Source organism: Parasteatoda tepidariorum, chromosome 6 (assembly GCF_982258835.1).
Source record: "Parasteatoda tepidariorum strain Cologne lab strain chromosome 6, Ptep-v5.0, whole genome shotgun sequence".
In the NCBI taxonomy this organism is placed as follows: domain Eukaryota; kingdom Metazoa; phylum Arthropoda; class Arachnida; order Araneae; family Theridiidae; genus Parasteatoda; species Parasteatoda tepidariorum.
Genome location: NC_141760.1, coordinates 74,579,860 through 74,603,186, shown reverse-complemented (window position 1 = coordinate 74,603,186; position 23,327 = coordinate 74,579,860). Strand labels below are relative to the sequence as shown.

Genomic DNA, 23,327 nt, shown 5'->3' with positions numbered 1-23,327 from the left:
CGGTCGAACCGAGTCTATATCATGAACCATCTCATCCTTTTGTTTTGCGCAATAAGCATTGTTACTTTCCGTGAGTCGATTTAAGATTATCGTTGAAACGGTATAGTCGGAAAAAATTCTCTATATAGCACTGAGCGATATCTGAATTTTTTAATATCACGATATATCAACAGAAAATATCAGTATGAGGCAATTTATAATTATTTACTTCCGAATTAACTGATTTACAAACATCAGTATTTTCATTACCCATTATCAACACTCTCGTTAATATTCTATTCGATTTTTGTCGATAGTATCGGCGTTTTATAGTTTCCTATATTTATCGTATTACTCGATATTTGTAGTAAGATATAATACTAACGATGTACAATGAGAATACTTTTTTTTAAAAAAAAACATCGATATGACGACGTTTGAAAATAGGAAAATTTAGTGTTACATTGCCCAATTTTATACTTAATTAGTTTCTTTTCAGCCCATCATGATTTATTTACATTATAGACGACACTTTTAACTACACCTTAAAAGCGCACATTATTTTAATCGAGTAATAATATTCTTTAAAAAAACTGTTACGAGTTTTTAGCAGTTACAAAATATCTATTTTATCATTTTTTTCTGGCAAGCGCAATCCAGACAAATAAAAATTGAAAAATAGTGCAGGATTTTTTTATTATAGTTAAAATGTATTTAACTCGGGTATAAGGTAAACCATAAAGTTTTTGTCGTTTTTTACTTTGCCGTTGAATAAAGTGATAATAAAGTAAGCAAATTAGTGAATTTTCCGCATAACGAATAAAAATTTATTAAATATTAAAAAACGTGCAAAAAATTTCTTTTTTTTAATGTATGTTATAAACTAGCAAGTATCACTGATGTAATCTTTGAAATATTTGAAATTTACAAAAATCAGCAGTCATTTTTATCAGTAGTGAATTCGAAATCAATGAAAAAATTTCATTTTTCATACGGTTATCAGCTGAATCGAACGAACTAACTGAAAAATTCGAATGAATTTTAGATTCAGGGGCTAAATTTGTTCCTTGTAGCAACTGTAAATGTTCGAGTAGCAACTGTAAATGTACAAATGTTTCTGGAATTATAATACACACCTAAGCACACAGACAGACAAACTCTTTATTTTATTATTTTAGATGTAATTATCAATTGTTTTAGAAGTATTTAATAGTTTTAAGTTAATCGCTTGTATTCGCACCTGCTTTAATTTTTCGTTTCTGCCTTTTACGTTCTTTCCGCGCGGCACATCCAAACAAATTAAAAAGGGTTCGAAAACTCAATGGCTCAGGGATATATACAAACTTTCCAATTTGAAACGACTGAAATTGCACAGTAATATTCTAAACTGTCATAAGGTTAGAGACATCACAAGGTTTGTGCATGCTTGAAAATATTTTGCAAGGCATATTTGACGTAGAATTTAAACTATGAACGTCATTGGCATATGTAGGAACCCCCTTCAATATATCAGGCAAATAAAAGAAATTTCCCTGATCGTTGCTGATTTAAATTTAGTTAAAAAATAATTTATTTTATTGAAAATATTTAGCAAGTGTGAAAAATTTCTTTTTTCAATTCCTACTATTAGTTCACACTCTCCCTATATTTTGTTCAAATTCTCAATGTTGGGTCATCACATGGCAACAGTGGTCCACGTCACCGAATTTATACTTTTACAATTTTCTGATACCGCGTGCCTTTTTTTTTCTTCTCAATTCCTACTATTAGTTCATACTCTCCCTATATTTTGTTCAAATTCTCAATGTTGGGTCATCACATGGCAACAGTGGTCCACGTCACCGAATTTATACTTTTACAATTTTCTGATACCGCGTGCCTTTTTTTTTCTTCTCAATTCCTACTATTAGTTCATACTCTCCCTATATTTTGTTCAAATTCTCAATGTTGGGTCATCACATGGCAACAGTGGTCCACGTCACCGAATTTATACTTTTACAATTTTCTGATACCGCGTGCCTTTTTTTTTCTTCTCAATTCCTACTATTAGTTCATACTCTCCCTATATTTTGTTCAAATTCTCAATGTTGGGTCATCACATGGCAACAGTGGTCCACGTCACCGAATTTATACTTTTACAATTTTCTGATACCGCGTGCCTTTTTTTTTCTTCTCAATTCCTACTATTAGTTCATACTCTCCCTATATTTTGTTCAAATTCTCAATGTTGGGTCATCACATGGCAACAGTGGTCCACGTCACCGAATTTATACTTTTACAATTTTCTGATACCGCGTGCCTTTTTTTTTCTTCTCAATTCCTACTATTAGTTCATACTCTCCCTATATTTTGTTCAAATTCTCAATGTTGGGTCATCACATGGCAACAGTGGTCCACGTCACCGAATTTATACTTTTACAATTTTCTGATACCGCGTGCCTTTTTTTTTCTTCTCAATTCCTACTATTAGTTCATACTCTCCCTATATTTTGTTCAAATTCTCAATGTTGGGTCATCACATGGCAACAGTGGTCCACGTCACCGAATTTATACTTTTACAATTTTCTGATACCGCGTGCCTTTTTTTTTCTTCTCAATTCCTACTATTAGTTCATACTCTCCCTATATTTATATATCTTGTTAAATTTTCAATCGATAATAAAATACTTTTTATTCATCCACTCAAGTTAAAAAACATTTTTTTTAAACTTACAGTGGATGACACTTGATGCTAATGCAGTTTTTTCAAATATTAGTTCATTAATTAAATTTAATTAATTAATTTTAGTTTTATATGGGAGAAAATTTTTTTAATTATTTAATTAAAGGTAACTAAAATAAAAAAATTTCTTTGTTGACCTAGGCAGGAATTGACTTAGAAAAAAATCTTTTATATATTTCTTGTTTGTTGTTTAAAATTGAGAATTCTTTTACTTGCGTATTTTAGTTCCACTGTCCACTCCACGAGAAATTGGACATCTTTGAAGCCCATGATTTAAATTCTTTTTTCAGTTAACATATTAATACCAATAGACATGAAACGCATTGAGATTATTCAATATACCTACTTTGGTATGACAGAGAACTTAGCGTTATACATTTTACAGTTTTTATGATAAATGAATCAAAACTTCAAACAAAGTACGGAAGCTTTTAAAATTCTTTTGCTAGAAATAGTAACTAACATTCCAGTCTGAGGACTGTATAGAATACGATTGGAATTTTGAAATAAACTTAATGTACTTTTAGTAGAATCTATTTGCATAATTTAAAATAAGCATTTAACTATTCTAGCATTATTTATAACTATAACTGTAAACATAAGATGATTGCATAATATGTCTCCTGACTGCATTATCTAAAACGAAGTCATGAAATTTGACCACAGATATTTAAACAACATTGTTTACACTTGCAAAGCTGCAATTCAGCTGCTCGATAACCACGTATTTATCATAGCTTTAGCAAGTACAGCTTTCAGATTAATATAAAGGAAGGAAGCTAGTGGCCGTCTAAAGTTCATTTCTAGAACAATCAAGGACAACATGAAGTCAATTATTCTTCTCTGCGCATTGGCACTCTTTGTTGCTGTTTGTGGTAAGTTTCGAAAAAAAAAAACTTATGCAACTATTTATTTTAATACTAATTAGAATAAAATGAACCAAATTAACCTTTTGGTATTTATAGGGTAAAACTAGAAAATTTTACTACTGATAGAGGCCATTCCTTTTTAAAAATTGAAAATCTTAAGCGATTAAAAAAAAAAGTTTATCTAAATATTGTCAGGCATTTCTTTAGAAATATTTCCCAAAATATGGTATAACGTTAGAATGTTCACTTTTGAAATTAATAAAAAAATTTTAAAAACAAATGTAAAATAAAACAATTTTTAAATTTTATAAAATATTCATAATAATTCCATATTTATTTTTTAAAACAAAATAATTAAATGCATGAGATGCATTTTCGACGAAAATTGGTGATCGTATGGCGAATGGCAGACAATTTTTAAATCGCTATTTGTTGTATTTAGTTATTCTGCGGCCAGTGGTGATCGCTAATTTTGCTTTATACTAGTATGATATTAAACGTATAAGTACAACACTCATTTTTCACTGTGCAAAATAATTAATTAACTAAAAATTTGAAGAAATATAAAATAGTATCAAAATTGTTCTAAATCATGGGTCTGGAAGAAATTTTAGATGGGACCCGGATCATTGCTATTTACAGACAAAAAGTATTTTATGAATAATGTATTTGTGCATTTCATGATTTTAAAAAAAAATTCAGTCCGGTTTTTCATCTGTAATCATGGTCCATTAGTGGTCAACCTTTGTCCTAAAACAATCTCTTAAACTGCTCGAAAAAATAAAAATGTTTTCGAGAAAAACATAAAATACTTTCAAAATAAATTTCGAAATAATTCTCCCATAAACAAACAAGAATTTAAATTAGAAACATTATTTCTTTTCTAACTAAGTATGTATATCAAACAGTAATTTCAATTAAGGAATGACAACAATTTTTATCAAAAAATTTCAAGTTTCAATAAAAATCATTATTTGGAAACTAAGAAACGTAAAATAAAGAATGCTGACGAAACAAAAACAAAAAATCAATTCTATGTCGCCATTTTTAGTGCTGCGAAAATTCTTCTTTGGGATTTGCCAAAAACAAAACAAGATGCAATTTTATTTTTTCAGGAGGGAAATATTTTACCGAAAAAACGAAAATGTACCAATTCCCACAACGTGAAACTTTATCTTGGTGAACGTACGTTTTGGAAATGTTATTTCATTTGGAATCTTATTTATCAGAGTTCATATGGCGATATGATTGTTTTGAATCTATGCTAAACTCTATATCGGCTCATTTTCCACCGAAATCCGATTGACCATTTTGATTTTAAATAAAGTGTTTTATTTTAAGGAATTGTCGCAAAAATTTTAAGTGTAGATTGGCGGCACTTAAAAACCGCCAAATCTGTAGCGGCGGTGGCGTTAATACGTAAGTACCGAATTTTTATTCCATACTTTTCTGAATCATATTACTTCAAACATTGGAATATACAAGAAGTATACATAAACACATAATGTTATACCATTTAATTTTTCAAAAAAAGTATTTTGAGAACAATTTTTATCAAAAAATTATAAACTAAAAAACGGAAAATAAAGAATTCTTAGGATAAAAAAACGATTTTAAGAATTCTTTACATTGAAATAAAAACTTTCATATTGTTTCTTTTTTTATTATTCTTATAGTTCTTAATCAGACGTAAGAAACCATTCTGTAGAGAATCATCATCAAATGAAAAAAAAATATTTACAAGCAAATTTTTTATTGTAAAAATCATTGCACTTACCTGATTTATAATTCCCGGAGAATTCCAAAATGATAAGTTCCTTGTTTGAAAACTTTATTCTCAAATAATAGATACATAGTTTATCCCTTCATTACTTTTAGATAACATACTACACAGCAAAATTTTATAATTGATATGAATTTGAATATGTAACTAAAAACAGAATAGCTGAATTCTAGTTGAACTTATTCTTTCAAAACTAAAAAATACTTACCAAGAAAACGATTAAAATTATTTAAGAATCAGCACAAATGGCACTATTTCAAGTAACTTGGATAATTTTTTATTGTTGTTTTCCGAATTATATGGATACAGAAATATATACTATTCCATAACGAAGAAGAATATGCTATAACTATTACAATTCTGTATGTTCTGAATTCATATTTATTCACTGGAATAACGAAAGCAATGTTGACTTCACTTTAATTCGTAATGAATTGAAGACAGAAGAAATGCATTTTACCTTTATACACACATCTGTAACAGTATCCGAAATCGGAAGTCATCAGTTGCAAGTTTGTTGATAATGGAAATTAAAAATTATTAAGGAATTTTTCTTCAAATGTTTGGCGTGTTCTGTTCCTGAAAGATTTACTAATATTCTGGAGATTTTTTTCAAGTTCTTCGGCCTTTTCATTAGGGAAATTTTGTTCCTTATTTGCTGCTAAAAAATGGCGTCTTATTCAGTCAATGATTTTGATGGAACTAAATGAAAACGTGATAAATTAATGCCTGATATTTACAGGCTCCCGCTAGACGGCGTACTCGAGCGTTGCGATCGCGAATTGTTTTTCTACAAATATTTTTTAAGTTTGATTTGATACACATATAATTTAATAGGGTAGTATTTTATATTTTCAAATTTAGTGGATAACAATTGTAAAAAATGAGTGAAAACAATCCCACGGACAATGCGACGGATTTAAGGTTATGTCAAGGTACGTCTCTTGTGAATATCAATTGATTGTTGGGTTTTCTCTTCTGAAATTACATTATGACGCATTCACATACATTATTAATACAAATACATTTTCCAGGGCTAGACGATGAGGCAACCACAAGCACTTCCACTGGTTCAAGAGGTCCACGAGGGAAAAATGCACAATATTACCGTTATTACAGAGCACGGAAGCGAGCGGAGCAGGAAAAAGAGTCGTTGAATAGAACTAGTGATCTTTTTACGACTGCTGATTCTTCTACAATTAACGTCATAGTTTGCGAAGTTTAACTTCTTCCGCACGGAGGGACTCCGCGCACTTTTTTTTAATTTCAATATGCATATATTATCTAAATTAATTAATCATGATTGGCGTAATTAAGCCGCATTGGCGCCAATTTCTTATGCCTCTCTTCAACGAATTAGTACCACTTTCCCATTAATTTTCGCTTTTGATTACATAAATATTTTGTTTCTATTTAATTACCATTGGTTTTAAATAGGTAACTTTCTATAAACACGTTTAAAAGAATTAATATAAATAAAATAGAAACACGTGGTATCAGACAAAGTATAAATTTGGCGACGTAGACCACATGTGCTACACGTAATGTTCATTGAATTCAATGCCGACTTATCATTTATTTTGGAGCAAAAGCAATATTCCTGCAATTTCTTGCAATATTGAAGAGCTACAAGATTTGGCGACTTATCGCTACAAACGACGTTAACCTCAACTATGGGATAATCGGGAAAGAAAAGCGCGCGACGATTAATATTGTTTGTCGGAAACTTTTTTCTTATGCTTATACAAGTTCACGGCAAATTTTATAACCGATTTAAAGGTTTAAATAAAAAAAACTGTGCATGTGCTATATGCCAATTGCATCAATTTTTCTTTATAAATAATTTCAAAGTAAATTTCGTACTAAATTTTGTATTTCAGTTAGATCTGGGTTTTCTAAATTTCTTTTCAGATTTTTTTAAACAAAATTGAAATGGAAAAAAAGCATGTTTTGACCTCAATTATTTTTAAGTATGTTTTCAAAATCAAAACAAATGAATTTCTCATGCAATATTCTAAATGTAAATGTCTACAATCATAAGAAGCAATAAATTTTGTTTTAAAATCATGAATTGATTTAAAATTAATGTTTTTAATTGAGACATTGAATTTTCTTTGAAGCATAAAAGGACAAGACGAATTCAGATTTTCAGGCATTATTATTATATAAATATAATTAATAGTATATATAGAAACTAGGAGGCTTCGCCCCCTGCTCGCTAGCGCTCGCCAACCCCGGGAACTGCTTTCGCAGTTCATTTCGGATTGCTTCGCAATCCGATGCTCGCTTTGCTCGCTCATTCGATAAGTTCTTAACGTCTAGCTTTTGTATACTTTTTTGAACACTGAAGTTCCGAAAACTTTTCACTGTAGAAAATTCTAAACCTGTGCATTTCAATATTAATTTAAAATTGCAAACAGTTCACATATTTTTCTTAATCGCACTATTCTAAATTTCAGTTGTTGAGAAAAGTAACTGTTGTAAGTTTTGTTTTAAAGTCTTTCCCACCAGAGGGCTAAAACCATGTGTTGTAAAACAATATGAAATAGTACTGAGCGCCGGATGTAAAGCTTCGGCTTCGATGAAGATAATTTTGTGAGAATTTTTTTGATAATTCGGTGAGAATTCACCCGATTAGACATATGATGCTCACTACGTGCTCTTGCGCGCCGAAGCCTATCAATTAAAACGTATTAGCGTTTTACATAATGTAGATTAGCCATATGATGCTCACTACGTGCTCTTGCGCGCCGAAGCATATCAATTAAAAATGAAAATTGTTGCCAACGCGAGAAAAGAAATATCATCGGTTTTATTGATGCATACGTACGTATTAGCGTTTTATATAATTCTAGGAGGCTTCGCCCCCTGCTCGCTGGCGCTCGCCAACCCCCGAGAATTGCTACGCAATCCTATGTGGTTCACGCCGTGAACCATGGCTCGCTGCGCTCGCTCGCCAATGAACACAATGTTCTAGCACAAAGACATAATATATTATTATCAAAGACATAGTATTTTATCATCAAAGACATAGTATTGTACTTATGTGGAAGAATTCTACCAATGTTCTTATTGGCTTTTAAAAAAGTATATTAGCTATTTAGATTGTACATGGTGAAAAAATCAAAACATTAGCTAAATAAGAAACATATTAGCAAAATAAATTATCAAATATTGCTTCACTAATATTCTGCATTTTAAATCGTGAAAATTCAATGCATAAATAAACGCGAAGTATAAAAAAATTCAATGCATTCAATACAAACACTTAAACGTTTTTTAGACGTTTAGGTAGCTCCCAGTAGAAAAATATCAATTCAACAGCGGCCTTTTAAAGCATTCTCACTTCAATTAATTAATTAATTCCTAATTGAGTTTGAATTAAATATTGTCATGTTTTTAGTGCATGAATCTGAATTGAACAACCTGATAATGCTCACTCTGGTTATTGTTATCTGGTTGCTCACTACGTGCTCTTGCGCGCCGAATCCAATCAATTAAAAATGAAAACTGTTGCCAGCGCGAGAAAAGAAATATCATCGGTTTTATTGATACATACATACATACGTACGTATTAGCGTTTTATATAATAAGATAGATAGACAAGAGTTTTATGAGGAGGAGAAGAAATGACGCATGATAAATTTTTAAATAATTTATTTAAATAAATATCTTTTTTCAAATCACATTTTCATAACATTTATTTAAATAAGTAATACATAAATAAGGAATACAATTCTAAAAAAATATATCTATATGTTATTCATTGCTAGATAGAAATAGTTTTTACACGTTTTTGGTTCTTTAATAATAAAAACTAAGTAAATGGAGAAGAATTAGTAAATTTATACTTATACTAGATTCAAGCTTATCTAAATCTGATCCAGGCTTTGGACAGCCTACTTCTTTCAGTCTTTTTTTTTTTTTGAGGAATTTTTTCGGAATTTTGAAAATTAAAAATTGTTAGAATAGCACCAGGTCTTAATTTATTGTGACCATCTTTTCTATTTATTTCTAGTTGAAATTCTTCAAAATGAACATGCAAGAATAGTTAGAATACGTTTTTTTTTTCATACTTAAATTAAATCACATTAGAGAAATTTAGAGTTTACAATTTTTAAACATACTGCCATGAAATTTTCTAACAGAGAAACTAATTATTTCAGCAATTTAACACAAGAATTTTAAAGAAAAAAAGCATTAGTAGATCCAAAAATAGATGAAAGATCGCATATTGAATAATTTCTTATGATAAATGCAAACAAATCGCTTGAACTTTAGGCGATATATTACCATATCTAACTAAAAAACAAAGTTAAATTAAGCAAGATTTAGAAAATAACTACTTCATCTTAGTGAAATTTAAAGGAATACAATAAAAAACAGGTAAATATTTGTTTTTAACAAGAAGAAATACTTAAAAGTGAATGCAAAACATTTTCGATTCCGAAATAAGTTTGGCGAATGCTTATTCAGCCAATCTCTTGCCTTTATTTATTAGTTTTATTGCACATAAGCACTTAAAATTGCTAAAAAAATCAATAAATGTTGTTTAAAATTCATATTTTAAATAAATATATACTTAAAAAATGCAATTTTCAATGAATATTCCTATATTTGGAACATAGTTAAAACTGTACAATTCAAGTAACCCTGCAAGTTATTCGTTTATTTGTTTTTTAAAAAAATAGACGAAAACAAGCATTTAAAAACAAATTCTAACAACTTAATATCGTTTCTATACTACATACATAGGTAAATAAATCTAATAAATTATAAATAAATGAGTATTTACCTCACATAAGCGAGCTCCTCTTCCAGGCTGCCAGTTGTATCTTCTGCAATTTATTATCCATGTCTTCTTTCTTTTCACATTTGAAGGAAATCTGAACAAACGAAATACTTTTTTGTAACTGTTTGTGCAATTTACTGCCGCACAACCAAAGATTGTATAAGTGTAAAGATGGGAAACTCGCGAAAGTCGTAACAAAATTTGGCACAATGACAGCGATTCGTGTACGGCCAATACCTCCTAGATGGTATTGGCCGTACTCATACAGTTAGGCCCAGATTTGCTGATCACTTCCGACAATGACGGGTTTTTTTTTTTCCTTCTGTTTCTCGACACTTTTTCGTTACTCTTCTACTAATTTTTTACTTTCTACAAATTATTATTATTATTTTTTTCTGTCTAGATTAAATGTTCTTAAATTGTGTAAAAATGCTTAATATATTTATTTGTTTTCAGAAATGATTAACAATAAATCAATTCTAACAAAAATAACTGTTGTGTGAATGAAAAAATATATATTTTTAAGCATTAAATATCAGTTTTATTTTATAAATTGGAAAATTTTATCTAACTTTTTGTTATAAAATGTATGGATTAAAAACAAAGAAATATATTTTTAAAGGGATTTTACACATTTATTATTATTATAGTTTTGACATAAAACTAAGAAAGGGGTCTAATTTTTATAATATGATACTTACATTTTTAGTAGATGATTATTTTGGATTTTAATGATTATGTTTTGCATGTTATTAGAACTAGAGCATACGAAATAAAATAGAAATTGTTTATAAACAATGACATAAAATGAGCTTAAAAAAATTTAGAAAATCAAATGCAGTCTTCAAACAAGGTTTAGATAGAAAAAAAAACATATCAAAAGCATGATTATAATTTGTATTTTTTTCCTGTGGAAGTGTGATTGTTAGAAGTGATAAACTAAAATTAAAGTAAGCAACCTTAGGTAACAAATATTTTATTAAATAGCAAATTCAAAAAACGATAAATAAAATGTAAACACAAATTTTACTGAAATATGTCAAAACTTCCAGTAACATTTAAAAAAGTATAATTTTTACCCATCACACTAAAAAACTAAAATAAAGTAAGCAACCTTAGATAACAAATATTTTATTAAATAGCAAATTCAAAAAACGATAAATAAAATGTAAACACAAATTTTACTGAAATATGTTAAAACTTTCAGTAACATTTAAAAAAGTATAATTTTTACCCATCACACTGATAAACTAAAATAAAGTAAGCAACCTTAGATAACAAATATTTTATTAAATAGCAAATTCAAAAAACGATAAATAAAATGTAAACACAAATTTTACTGAAATATGTTAAAACTTTCAGTAACATTTAAAAAAGTATAATTTTTACCCATCACACTGATAAACTAAAATAAAGTAAGCAACCTTAGATAACAAATATTTTATTAAGTAGCAAATTCAAAAAATGATAAATAAAATGTATTTACTGAAATATGTTAAACTTTCAGTAACATTTAAAAAAGTATAATTTTTACCCGTCACACTGATAAACTAAAATAAAGTAAGCAACCTTAGATAATAAATATTTTATTAAATAGCAAATTCAAAAAATGATAAATAAAATGTAAACATAAATTTTACTGATATATGTTTAACTTTCAGTAACATTTAAAAATAATTCTAATGTCATTTAATATCTCTTTTCTAATGTCATTTTCCTTGAAATGCATCTCACATACCTATAACAAAATGAATACAATATTTATATGTGCATTTAAAATAAATAGTACATACTATATTCATGTATGAAAAATTAATAGATTTTTGTAGAAAAATTAATAGATTTTTGTAGAAAAATTAATAGATTTAAATTTCATAATCAAATAAAAAAAATTTTGCTTTAAGCAGTTACAATATATTATGGTCAAACAAAAATGTTTAAAGTTTGAGCAAAAATTTAATAAAATACTAAAATTATTAATATTTTTATAAAATAAAACTCTATAAAAATAACTATATATTACAATAGTTTGCGATATGATTGATAAGAACAACTTAATTATTATAAATAATTTATCCACAATTTAAAATAATTTACTCTTAGTAAAAATATAATAAAGAAGCATAATTAAATTTTTAAAAATAAAAATATTACTCACTTTACATACAAATATTACTCACTTTAGAATTCTTTGCAACTTCAAAATCTCTTGGCATGGCGGCAAGCCATTTCTTACGTATTGGGAAATCCAAAATTTCATACTTTTGTACCATCAACTTTGTAAAATCCTCTGCAGTTTGGTACACAGCACTCATATGCAATTATTCATAACACTAAGAATTAAATTAATGCTGACATTTATAACATTTGTAGAATAAATATAAATTTTACGAAGAACGTTGACATCAGAACACCGACGGTTGTTTACAAATTCAAATCAAAAATATTCGCCAATTGGCTGAATGCCGACACAGGTTATAATACTTCAGAATATCGCCAATGACTCGTTTGATCAGATTCGGAGTTTTTCGTAAAAATAGCTACCCTGACTGGTTTCCCTCTGGGCCTAACTCTACTACGTCATCATCGCCTATAGTAACCCGTTGTGGGACTTGATTCCTTTCTAGGAGGTATTGGTACGGCGGAGAAGTTTGTCTCCAGGGGCGCAGTGCAGCGCATGCGCAATATCATCCTTAGTTTTGGAAGGAGAGTTTGGAGAGAGAAGTACATGAGAAATCAATCAATGGCGGACGTTAATTTGACAATTATCCCTCACAAGTAAGTGCACTTTGTATAACCTATCTTTTGTTGATTTTTTTCTCCTTGTTTTTATTTTTCATAAAGATTGTAAACCTCTTTTTTTCTTTCAATATTTTTCAGTGATTCTTCTGTGCGCAAAGCAAAGAATTATGATAGATGTGCTTAGTGCAATGTAAATAGAGCGGTTATCCAAATTTGAAATTGTTTCGCTTTCCTCAAAATATCGAAATGTAAGTAAATAGTTAAGCATTTTCGAAGATTTCGGTAAATTATTTTTCAATGATTGATTATATGAACCTATTAGATAAGACTGACTTAGAATTGTAACTAAATGTGTGACTAATTTATAGTGTCTGACTTTAATTTAATTTCATTTGGTTTTTAAATTCTGTATAATTCCATAAGTGCGTTTATCTTCTTCGGTCGGAATTAAATATTTACAAATGAAATTTATGTATATAACTAAGTAAAAATTTAAATGTTTTTCAAGAAATGTGAAAAAGATCTATAAATCTGACATTTTAAATTTTTGAAAGTTCATTACATACATGAAATTATTTAAATAGTGTTAAGTGTAAAAAGTGTTACTTTTTATTCATATAATATTTATCGAGTGGTTTATAATAGATATATATATTTTATTTATCTGTTAGCTCTGAATGTCCAGTCCTTTACTTATAGGCACACAGGGCAATGCCCGGGGACCCCATTTTCTCAGGGGGCCCTAGAGAATCGTACTTTTTTGAAAAATTGCATTAAAAAGAATTTAAGACTAAAAACATTACCTTATATATTAAAAAAAAATTTTTTTTTATAGAGTGTGCATTTTTTTCTACAAATGGTGATTGCTTATCAAACACCAATAATTGGAGTAGTTTATCACCAAGAAAACTTAAAAAGTCAACCGAAAACTATTTTTCTTATTTTATTATATGAGGATTACAACTGGTTAGCGTATCAATTTTTTTTAAAACTATGCATAGTTTAAAAGTACTTTATTTGAGTTTTTGTGGTAATTAAAATTAGTTAAAATTATTGCATTATACAGTCTCCGGCCAAATTATTAGACGCACTATGAGATTCTATGTAAAATCTTAATTACTCAGGTGATACTACACAGCTTTATTGTATTTACGCTACTGAAACCGGTTTGTACTTGTTTACGTTTGTGTATCAATTGGTTAAATTAGGTGATATGTAATATAAATTCGACAAAATGTAATAAAAATACAGATTATTTATTGAATCAGGTACTATATTATAATAATTAGGTCAAATTAATAGACGCACTGTAGTTTTTTAATAATGATATGATTTGCACGAGTTTACATACTATACTTTTATAATTAAACATGCGCGTTAATTTATTAATATAATGTATTTAATTATAAAAGTATTAATATACATGTTAGCACTTTTATAATTAAGCATACAAATGGATTTTTATTCTGGAGATTTTTCATTCACCTCCTATTTGTATTTATTTTTAACGTATTTCATTTCATTGTTAACCAACTGATACACTAACATAAAGAAGTGGAAACCAGTTTCAGCTTCGTAAAAACAATAAAGCTGTATAGTATTACCTGATAATTATAATTTTAGATAGAATCTTAAAGTGCGTCTAATAATTTGGTCAGAGACTGTATCTTGAAAATGATTTATTTTTTGTATGTGAAGTTTTTTAGTTTGTTTTTAAGCATTACGACACATTATAGGTCTAAAATATTTTTGTACCCTGGGCCCCTGCATGCTATGAAGATGATACTGCCAGTAGAACATAAATTTAATTGATTTTGTTATTTAATCACCCAATGAATTGTTTTGTTATTAAATTTCCTTTCTAAATATTTTCCTTAAACACTGCCTACTTTTTTAAAACTATTTAATAAAATATTAATACTTAAGAAAAATAATACATATAATTTATTAATGCCATACATTCTAAGTCCCGTTCTCGAATTAGACAGCATTCTTATGTCATATTAGCACTTTAATCTTACTGTGTGATTTTTTTTTTTTTTTTTTTTTATATTAGGTGCAAGAAATGATTAGAGGCCAGCAGAATTGTATCGTTACTGAATGTTGATACTGACAGACTGACTACACAACAGATGTAGATTGTGTTCAAGACATTCTAAAATTAAAGATTATGTATCAAAAATAATGCAGACTTGTTCCTAGTGCAGTTCCAATGAACCAATATTGCATCTTTTTAATTTTATGTTATTTTATTTCATAAACTTGCTCAAATATTTATTTACTGTATAAAATGTATACAATTTTATTTGGGTAATTTTTATTTTATTGAAAAGTATATTCTTAAAATATATAACCAAAAAGAATATTTTTAGATAAGTTTAATAAAGATAAAACAAGTACTGCAACAAGTATCTTGTTTATTTTTTTAAAACTCTAAGTATATATATAATTAAAAAAATTTTATTTATATGTAGCACATTTCTTATACATATACACACATGGAAAAATTAACAAAGTGAAAAAGTTTTTTTTTTCAAGGGGAAATAAATTTTACTCAATTTTTTAAAGTTTTAATGAATTTTTACTTTTTAATATAAATTACTTTAGTTAAATAAATATTTACTACTTTAAAATAAATTATAATCCTGCTAAATTTGTGAACTGAAAAAAATTTAAAAGCAAAATCGAATCCGATTATAATTAACGGAGAAAATATGAGTGCATTGGGTGAAAATCAAATGATCTGCGCCCGTTCTTCAATCGCTCTTAACGATGGTTTTCCTGCATTACACCTTCAGCGCCTAAGTTGGGAGAAAAATCCTTACAACTTAACATTGATAGTATAGGAAGTTTCCCTTCTTTACGCGAAGCGTATAAGTTCTTTGACTTAACATTGATAGTATAGGAAGTTTCCCTTCTTTACGCGAAGCGTATAAGTTCTTTGGCACAACCACGCATATCAATAATTTTAGGTATCCAAATAGTCTTCAAACTCTCGCGCTAATACTAACATCACGGTATCTTGCGATAGTTCAGCTCTGATAGTATAGGAGCCTTCTGACATATAAAATAAATAATTATATATTTAAATACGTGCAATAAACTAATTTTTGATCAAATAGAGCTCTAAGCTAGCAGTTATGTGAAAATTGATTCGTTAAACTTAAAAGAATGGCTAAGGCTTAACCAATCAGAAAATTCCATTTCGTTTTTCGGTCATTCTATTAGAAAGAATTGTCGTTGAATGTTTTAATGTTGACAGCGACCTTCTTCGTGCTTGAAACTATCTGTATGCCAAATTTCATAACTTTCTGTTGGATGGTTTAGGAGTCTATAAATGACATACACACAGACAACATTCATTTTTATATATAGATTATTATTACTTGTCACAAATTTCAAAATTTGTAAAGTTTGTCTTAGTTTGCCACCTGAGATAAATTATAGAATATCATTTTCAAAATAGCTACCATTTCTAACAATAGCGTGCGGCAGTCAGGGGAAAACTAAGCAGACATTCTTGAAAATATTTTATTTGGAATGATCTGAAATACAACAAAAACTTAGTTTTGTCGTTTTATTAGTTTCGTCATCTGTTGATGAACTTTGTAAATAATTTTAACGCTCGGGGAAAGGAAATGGTTTCTTAAGCAAAGCAAATTTTCCATTTATCTTGAATTAATTTTTCAGGTAGTAGTCATTTTTTAGTCACACAGTATGACTCAGCATTTTTAAAATAAAGATTCATTTTAATTAATTGTATTTTAAAATTTTGTGAAGGTGCTGACGATGTGTGCAGCTTGCCCTCCGAGACCGGACTTTGTAGAGCCTACTTCAAACGTTACTTTTTCGATAAAGCATCTGGGGAATGCAAGCAGTTTATTTATGGAGGATGCCAAGGAAATGAAAATAATTTTGTGACTGAAAAAGAATGTCAAGACGCTTGCGGTAAAGTTTATTTTTCCTATTATTTCCGAGTATAAAAAAAGAAAGAAATTCAACAAATGTACTGTATATTATATTAAGTAAGAAAATTTAAATAGATGTATCAGTGGTCACTGGGTACAAAATAGAAATGGGGAGTGATGATAGACATTCTAGCCTTCAATGACGATTTTACATCACACGAATAACCTGAAAAAGTTCAAATTTTACTGGATGCGATTTTTTTGTGAGACCTGATTGACTGCGAGTTTTCTGCGGGTAAATATTTTCTACCATTTTAGTTCTTATGAGGATGTTAATTTTTTCTGGCTGCGTGAATGATTTGGTAGATATGAGTTTGTTGATGGTTACGTTTATGAACTACCACTGCATATTTACTTTTAAAGTTCACACTATATGCTAAAAAATTTGTTGACACTTGAAAAACTCAACAGTCATGTTCTCTTTCGCATCTCCGAATTTGCATACGTGATTCGGATGCAGTGAGAATGGCCCTTTTGGGGAGCATTATCTCCGCATGCGATTTCGATATGCGAGTTTTCCATGAACGAACGATGAACTAACTTTCATGGAGGACTTTTGACAGACACTTACCCGCATTTTTATTTAATGAAAATAGAAAAGCCATGAAAACCTAGTACAGTTAGCCCAATGGCAAGGGGATTCTAGCCCATGATCCGTTTACCATCTGTCGGTCTGAGCCGTGAAAAGAATTCCATATCAACTAATCATCATTGCAATTCGAAACTAGGCTACTTCATCAGGATGCAAGCGTTCAATCCCCTGAGCCATCACGGCTCAAGTCAGTGTAATATCATAAATGAAATGCTACACGGAAGAACAACGTGTTCTCACCGTTGAGTGGTCGTATAATTTTCCGTTTTAGTGATCAGAATTGACAGCCCAGATCATGCAATTTAATGCTATTCTTTAAGTATAAGGTTAATGTCAACAAGTACATGACTAACTATGCTTTGAAAAACGGAATTAAGAATCGTATAAACGAAATTCAGCCAGATTTACGCAAAACGGTCACTAAATATTCCGGCAAAGTGTATATATAGCAGAAGAGTATATATTACACAAAATATTATTTCAGGTATTTTATACATAATCCTTTATTACATACTTTAAGTGAGTCAATAAAGAAAATGTACACTTTTTTATTAAAAACCAGTGGTTATTTTTAACAAAATTACTTTTTGCGCAAATTTTGCTTAGCTTGTAAGATATACAACTTATTCCTATATTTGTCTAAATTTATACCAATATTTGCTTAAATTTTCTTTCACAGCTTGAATGAGTCAACAGGAAAAAAAGAAGAATTTTTTTTTCATTGGATGATAAAGTTTAAAAGAAAAAGTCTGTGTAGAAAAATTGTTATAAATGTCAATAAAGACAATTGTCATTGATTTTTTTTCAATTATTTTTATTTTTATAAACAAAGCGCAAATTAGCTTTTGAACTAAAAGATTAAGGTGCTACCTAAATGATGACGAGGAGTTGATTTTAACCCTATCATGCATGCATTTTTCATATGAATTTTAAAAAACATTATGATGTGCTACAAACCCATTTAGTATCTCAGGATTGGAAATTTTTGTCCCATATAGTCAAAAATTGTTGCCTTCGTGTTCAAGTGAGGACATATGCTGCTGTAGTATATTTTATAAATATAATTTTAATCATGGAAAAACTGAATGTTCAAACTTCATTTATAAGTTGTAAGAGGACATAAAATAGTGCCACCCCTTTCCCGTAATGTAATAAATTCTCCAAAATTAAATTTATAATATATTAAATTTCCTTTTATTAGTATCAAACTTCCACTTTTTTTTCTTGAATCTGCCATTGAACTATCTTCACATTATTTTAACTATCTTCAATTGCCACCAGATGGCAGACCAAAAACTATTTGAAATCTCCAAATTAGGGCTACATTCAAATTAAAGCAAAAATGCGAATTTGAATAACATCTTGAAGCGAAAAATATACATATATCATCAAATGAGACTCATATACATGAGATGGTTAAACATGCTGTGATGCCAGAACTTGGCATTACATATTTATTTCCTATCTTTTTAAAATATCCTTCATTACTTAAGCTTATTTTTATTAATAGAATTATTTTTAAAATAAATCAAAAACTTAATCTTTTTAAACGAACATAAAATATTTATTTCTTCTCTTCCAGATCAATGTAACGGATACTTTCTTTTTATTTCATTATTATGCAGGCATATTAATTCACTGTCGCCTCTAATCGAAAACAAAAAAATCTATTTATAACTTTTTATTCTAATTTTCCAACGGCTAAATGTTTCGGTTGCATGGTTATAATAATTCACATAAATTTGTTGGCGACTCGTGATCGCCAAGGTGTTCCTTTAAACCCATGTGGATATGCTAGTTGGCTTTGTTTTTGGCTATGATATATTATGATAAATCGCCAAATTTTGGATCTCCTACCCATACTCTTTCTCTGCCCGTTGAGAATAAATATATTCACTTTTAATTTCAAATTTGTGGAGGCTGGGAGCCCTTTGGGGGCCTCCCAGTCTCAATTTTCTAACCGTCAGAAATGTTGTTCTGCCTTTATGATCTCTCAATAGAGAGTATTGTTATTTCATCCCTTTAGGGGATTTCTTATTTTTTTATGAAGAAATGGCCATTTTCTAATTTTCAAATTATGCTTAATAAAATCTAAATTTACATTCAACGATTTGTACATTATTTCCTGGAAACGTATTTGTTTTATTCATTCAATATTGGCCCAAATGAACATTCATATATTCCACTATACAACCCTATACGGCTAATGAAGGAAGCAATAAAGTTTCCTCACACATGCTAATTAATTTGTGCAGGCTACATTGAAAGTTTAGCCCTCTTAATGTTAATTTCACTTTTCGCTTATTTCCCTCTGCAACTATTTCTGGAAGTCAAAAAAGTTTGTTCGTAATTCTAAAACTCCTTAAAAAATGATTTCGAGCAAAAATATTTCTTTTTAAAGAATTATCAATTAGGATCCTATAAATTGCGCAGAGATGCGAAAAACTGCATAATTCACAATTGTCTGCATTATCGCCAAATATCCGTATTGATTTTACTTTACAGATAAATATCTTCCATTAATCAGAATCGTTTTTTCCTCCATGGTACGATACAGTACTTTTATTTATGTCACACTAGAGCTGCACAATGGGTTATTGGCGATGGTCTGGAAAAACTTCACTGAGAATGATCTGGAGACAACATCACATCCGGTCTTACAGAGAGGACGCATTCGCACACAATCCATCCATCCGCATATCGCAATTTTGACCTGAACGATCAATCTCCGTTCCAGTATCCCCAAGAGGTATTAACTTGCTATATGGGAACTTGGAGGGCTTTGTGACCCCCACATATTTAGCTTGCAACGGTCACCATTTTGTATGCAGGGAGTCTTCGACCGGCGGGGATTGAACTCACAACCTCTCGGACACCCAACGCCCTACCAGCCAGGCTGTGTCTGCCCTTTTTCCTTTATGGAGCTTCATCTTCTTTTCTTAACCTTCATCTTAAAAATAGCAGAAGAATTATTCTTTTGCAAGGAGGAAGAGATAACTTGCCCGATGGTCCAATTGTTTTTTTAAATATAAAGGGTAATTCTAAGTAGGAAATAAGTTAAAATGATGTTCAGTGCTCTAAATAAAACTATTTAACCCTAAATAAATTTTCTTCTAATAATCGAATTTTAACCGACTAAGTATCAATTTTAATGATTCAAAATACCTGAAATATATGCAGTTAATTAGAGCTAACTATTATCTAAATTACGGAATCAGAAACAAAAAAGTACTTTCTCTGAATAAATACACTTTTTTTATCGACGGATTCAGATTTCTGACCCCCAAAATATCGGGTGTAACCACAATCTGGGAAAAACGGCTCCAACAGGTTGGTCAGGAGTGCGGTCCAAAGTTTGGATTATTTAACGTTAATTTTATTTTTCGCGTATTGAGTCATATCTCTAGGAGTTTTTAACGAAATTGAAATCTTGTAGAGCACAATTATTAAATTCGTTTATCCAAAGGTAATACCATTTAAAAAAATAATTTTTAGTAAATGTTTTTATTCCTTATTATTTTGTTTAATAATTTTGAATTGTAAGGTTCACAATTTTTTACATCTTTTTAAAGAATATAATTTTACATGGGAGTGATATCAGAGAAATCTACATTCAAAATTTTCTGTATTTTTCTCGGAATATTGCGTCATTCTTCTTGCTCTGCAATTTTTTTCAAAACAAATGCACTAAAAAGGATTTCTCTTTTCCGATTCAAAAAGCTGTATCGATGCTATGAAAAATTCCAACAGTAAACCTCACTCCACTGTTCCTCATATTTTAAAGTTACACATTGAACTCACTAACAATAACTACGAAATAATATTTGTTTGGAATCCAGGGCATATGGGTATTAAGGGTAACGAAACAGCAGACTCAATAGTCAAATCGACACACAATCTTACAAATAAGCCACACTGTTTACCTGACATTCAAAATTTTGTGACAGACTCTATTGCCCATCTCAGTTAGATCAACTGAAATACTTACTTACTTTATTTAACAAAAGCTGGGCACCTGGGCCGTGCAGAAGACCCACATCCCATTCATCGTGAAATTACAGAAAAATTAAAAATATAAGCAGTTTGTATACAGAGTCTCTGGGGTGACTGATATTGTAAAGCAAGCACTTTGCTTGTTTAACTGAAAAGAAAGTGAAAATAATTCTAAGCAACTTGCTATAGTAAAGATGGCTGTGTATTTATTGTCCACATGAGGTAGCAGGTTTGGATTTCAAGGCTATAGAAAAGATGGCTGTGAATCTATTGTCAACATTTGGTACTAGGTTCAGATTTCAAGTCTGGTATTGTAGTTGAAGCAGTTGAGATTATAATCTGTTGATGTTTTGAACTATTGCTATGAACTATTGATGTTAGAGTTGGAGATTTTTACTTATGTTGATAGTTTCGGTATGAGGCGTCAAAGGTGAAGTGTGCAGCTATTGGTCTAAGGTTCTTGTCTTTTATAAAGTTTTCAAATTTAAATGTTTCATTGAAGTTAGCTGTATTACAGTTGATAGCTTTGTCATAAAAATCTGCATTAAATTTGTAAATATGCTGAGAGAGAGTCGGGATTTTGAGATCTTTGTGGATGTTTGAGTTTCTAATGAACCATCTGGCACAGGTGATTTTACGGAGTATTTTGTTTTGGCACTGGTTCAGTTTCTTCATTAGATGGTCTGGAATTGTGGCCCAAGCAGGAGAAGCATATGTTAGAATGGGTCGGATCATGGAAGTGTATAGCAGTTTTTTGTTTTTAAGTGAAACATTCCGGTTGTAGATAAGTGGTTGAATTGCATTTATTGCTGTATTGGCTTTGTCTATTGCATTTTTTATGCGGTCGGTCCAAGTGAGTTTGCTGTTAATGGTGAGTCCGAGGTACTTTGTTTTATTTACTATTGGAATTTGAATATCAAAAAGCTTTGGTTTGCATTGAGGAAGTATTTTGATTCTTCTTTTTTGTATGACTATAATCTCAGATTTTTCGGCATTGACTGCTGTTTTCTAATTTCTGCACCATTCTTCTATTTCATAACTGAGTTCTTGTAGTTTCATCAGAGCAAGGTTTGGGTTTCTGGATTTTATAATAATACTAGTATCGTCTGCGTAATAGGCTGTAATAACTGAAATACTGAAATAAACAGCAAATTGCATGAGATCTAACCAGATATCAAACCAATTGCACCATTCACTAACTACAATATGAAAACCCAGGTTCTTATCAACATACTACGAATTGGGCACACCCGATTAACGCAAATATTTAATTTTAAATGAAGCACCTCCACAATGCAATTATTGCTGAAAGTCTTTTACAGTAAAACACTTTCTGACTCAGTGTATGAAATTTAAATCCAAAGGACGACAGTACTTTAACTCAGGGTTTATTGACTTAAATCAGCTTGATTTAAATCACGATTTAAATCATTGATTAAATAAAATAATTTTTTAAAAAAATCATTGATTTAAATCAATTTATATATATATATATATATATATATATATATATATATATATATATATATATATATATATATATATATATATATATATATATATATATATATATATATATATATATATATATATATATATATATATTGATTTTAAAAGTTAAAAAACAGTGTTTTAAGTTATTGATACTTCTATTATCTTCTTTTCTTAGTTTTAAAATTTATTTTAAATAAATTGCTGCATTAATTAATTTTAGTGTTAACAAAATTACTTTCTTTCTTGATGTGTGTTAAATTCCAACACATTTGAAATTACATTTTTAAAAATCTTTTGATTCTTGAGATTGAAATTAAAGATTAAAGTAAACATTTAATGCTGTCTTAATATAGTGTTGCAAAGCTGTAGAAAGTAATTAATAAACACGAAATT

General features: G+C 29.3%; 1 protein-coding gene and 2 long non-coding RNA genes across 3 annotated transcripts in view; 2 read left to right on the top strand and 1 right to left on the bottom strand.

Annotated features, from left to right (window-relative positions):
* Window positions 1-3,418: 3,418 nt before the first annotated feature.
* Window positions 3,419-23,327, top strand: part of LOC122273995 (carboxypeptidase inhibitor SmCI) — a 43,407-nt gene continuing 23,498 nt past the window's right edge. Inside the window, exons 1-2 of the mRNA XM_087166894.1 lie at window positions 3,419-3,576; window positions 16,668-16,840. Coding sequence (XP_087023020.1) covers window positions 3,525-3,576; window positions 16,668-16,840 — 225 coding nt within the window. The 5' untranslated portion in view covers window positions 3,419-3,524. The remainder of the gene's footprint in view (window positions 3,577-16,667; window positions 16,841-23,327) is intronic.
* On the bottom strand, window positions 11,653-12,600 carry LOC147808126 (uncharacterized). Its single transcript, XR_015434731.1, has 2 exons — window positions 12,326-12,600; window positions 11,653-11,883 (listed from the first exon to the last, which is right to left on the bottom strand). It is a non-coding gene; the product is annotated as an uncharacterized LOC147808126 (long non-coding RNA).
* Window positions 12,784-15,081, top strand: LOC147808125 (uncharacterized). Its single transcript, XR_015434732.1, has 3 exons — window positions 12,784-12,923; window positions 13,026-13,135; window positions 14,944-15,081. It is a non-coding gene; the product is annotated as an uncharacterized LOC147808125 (long non-coding RNA).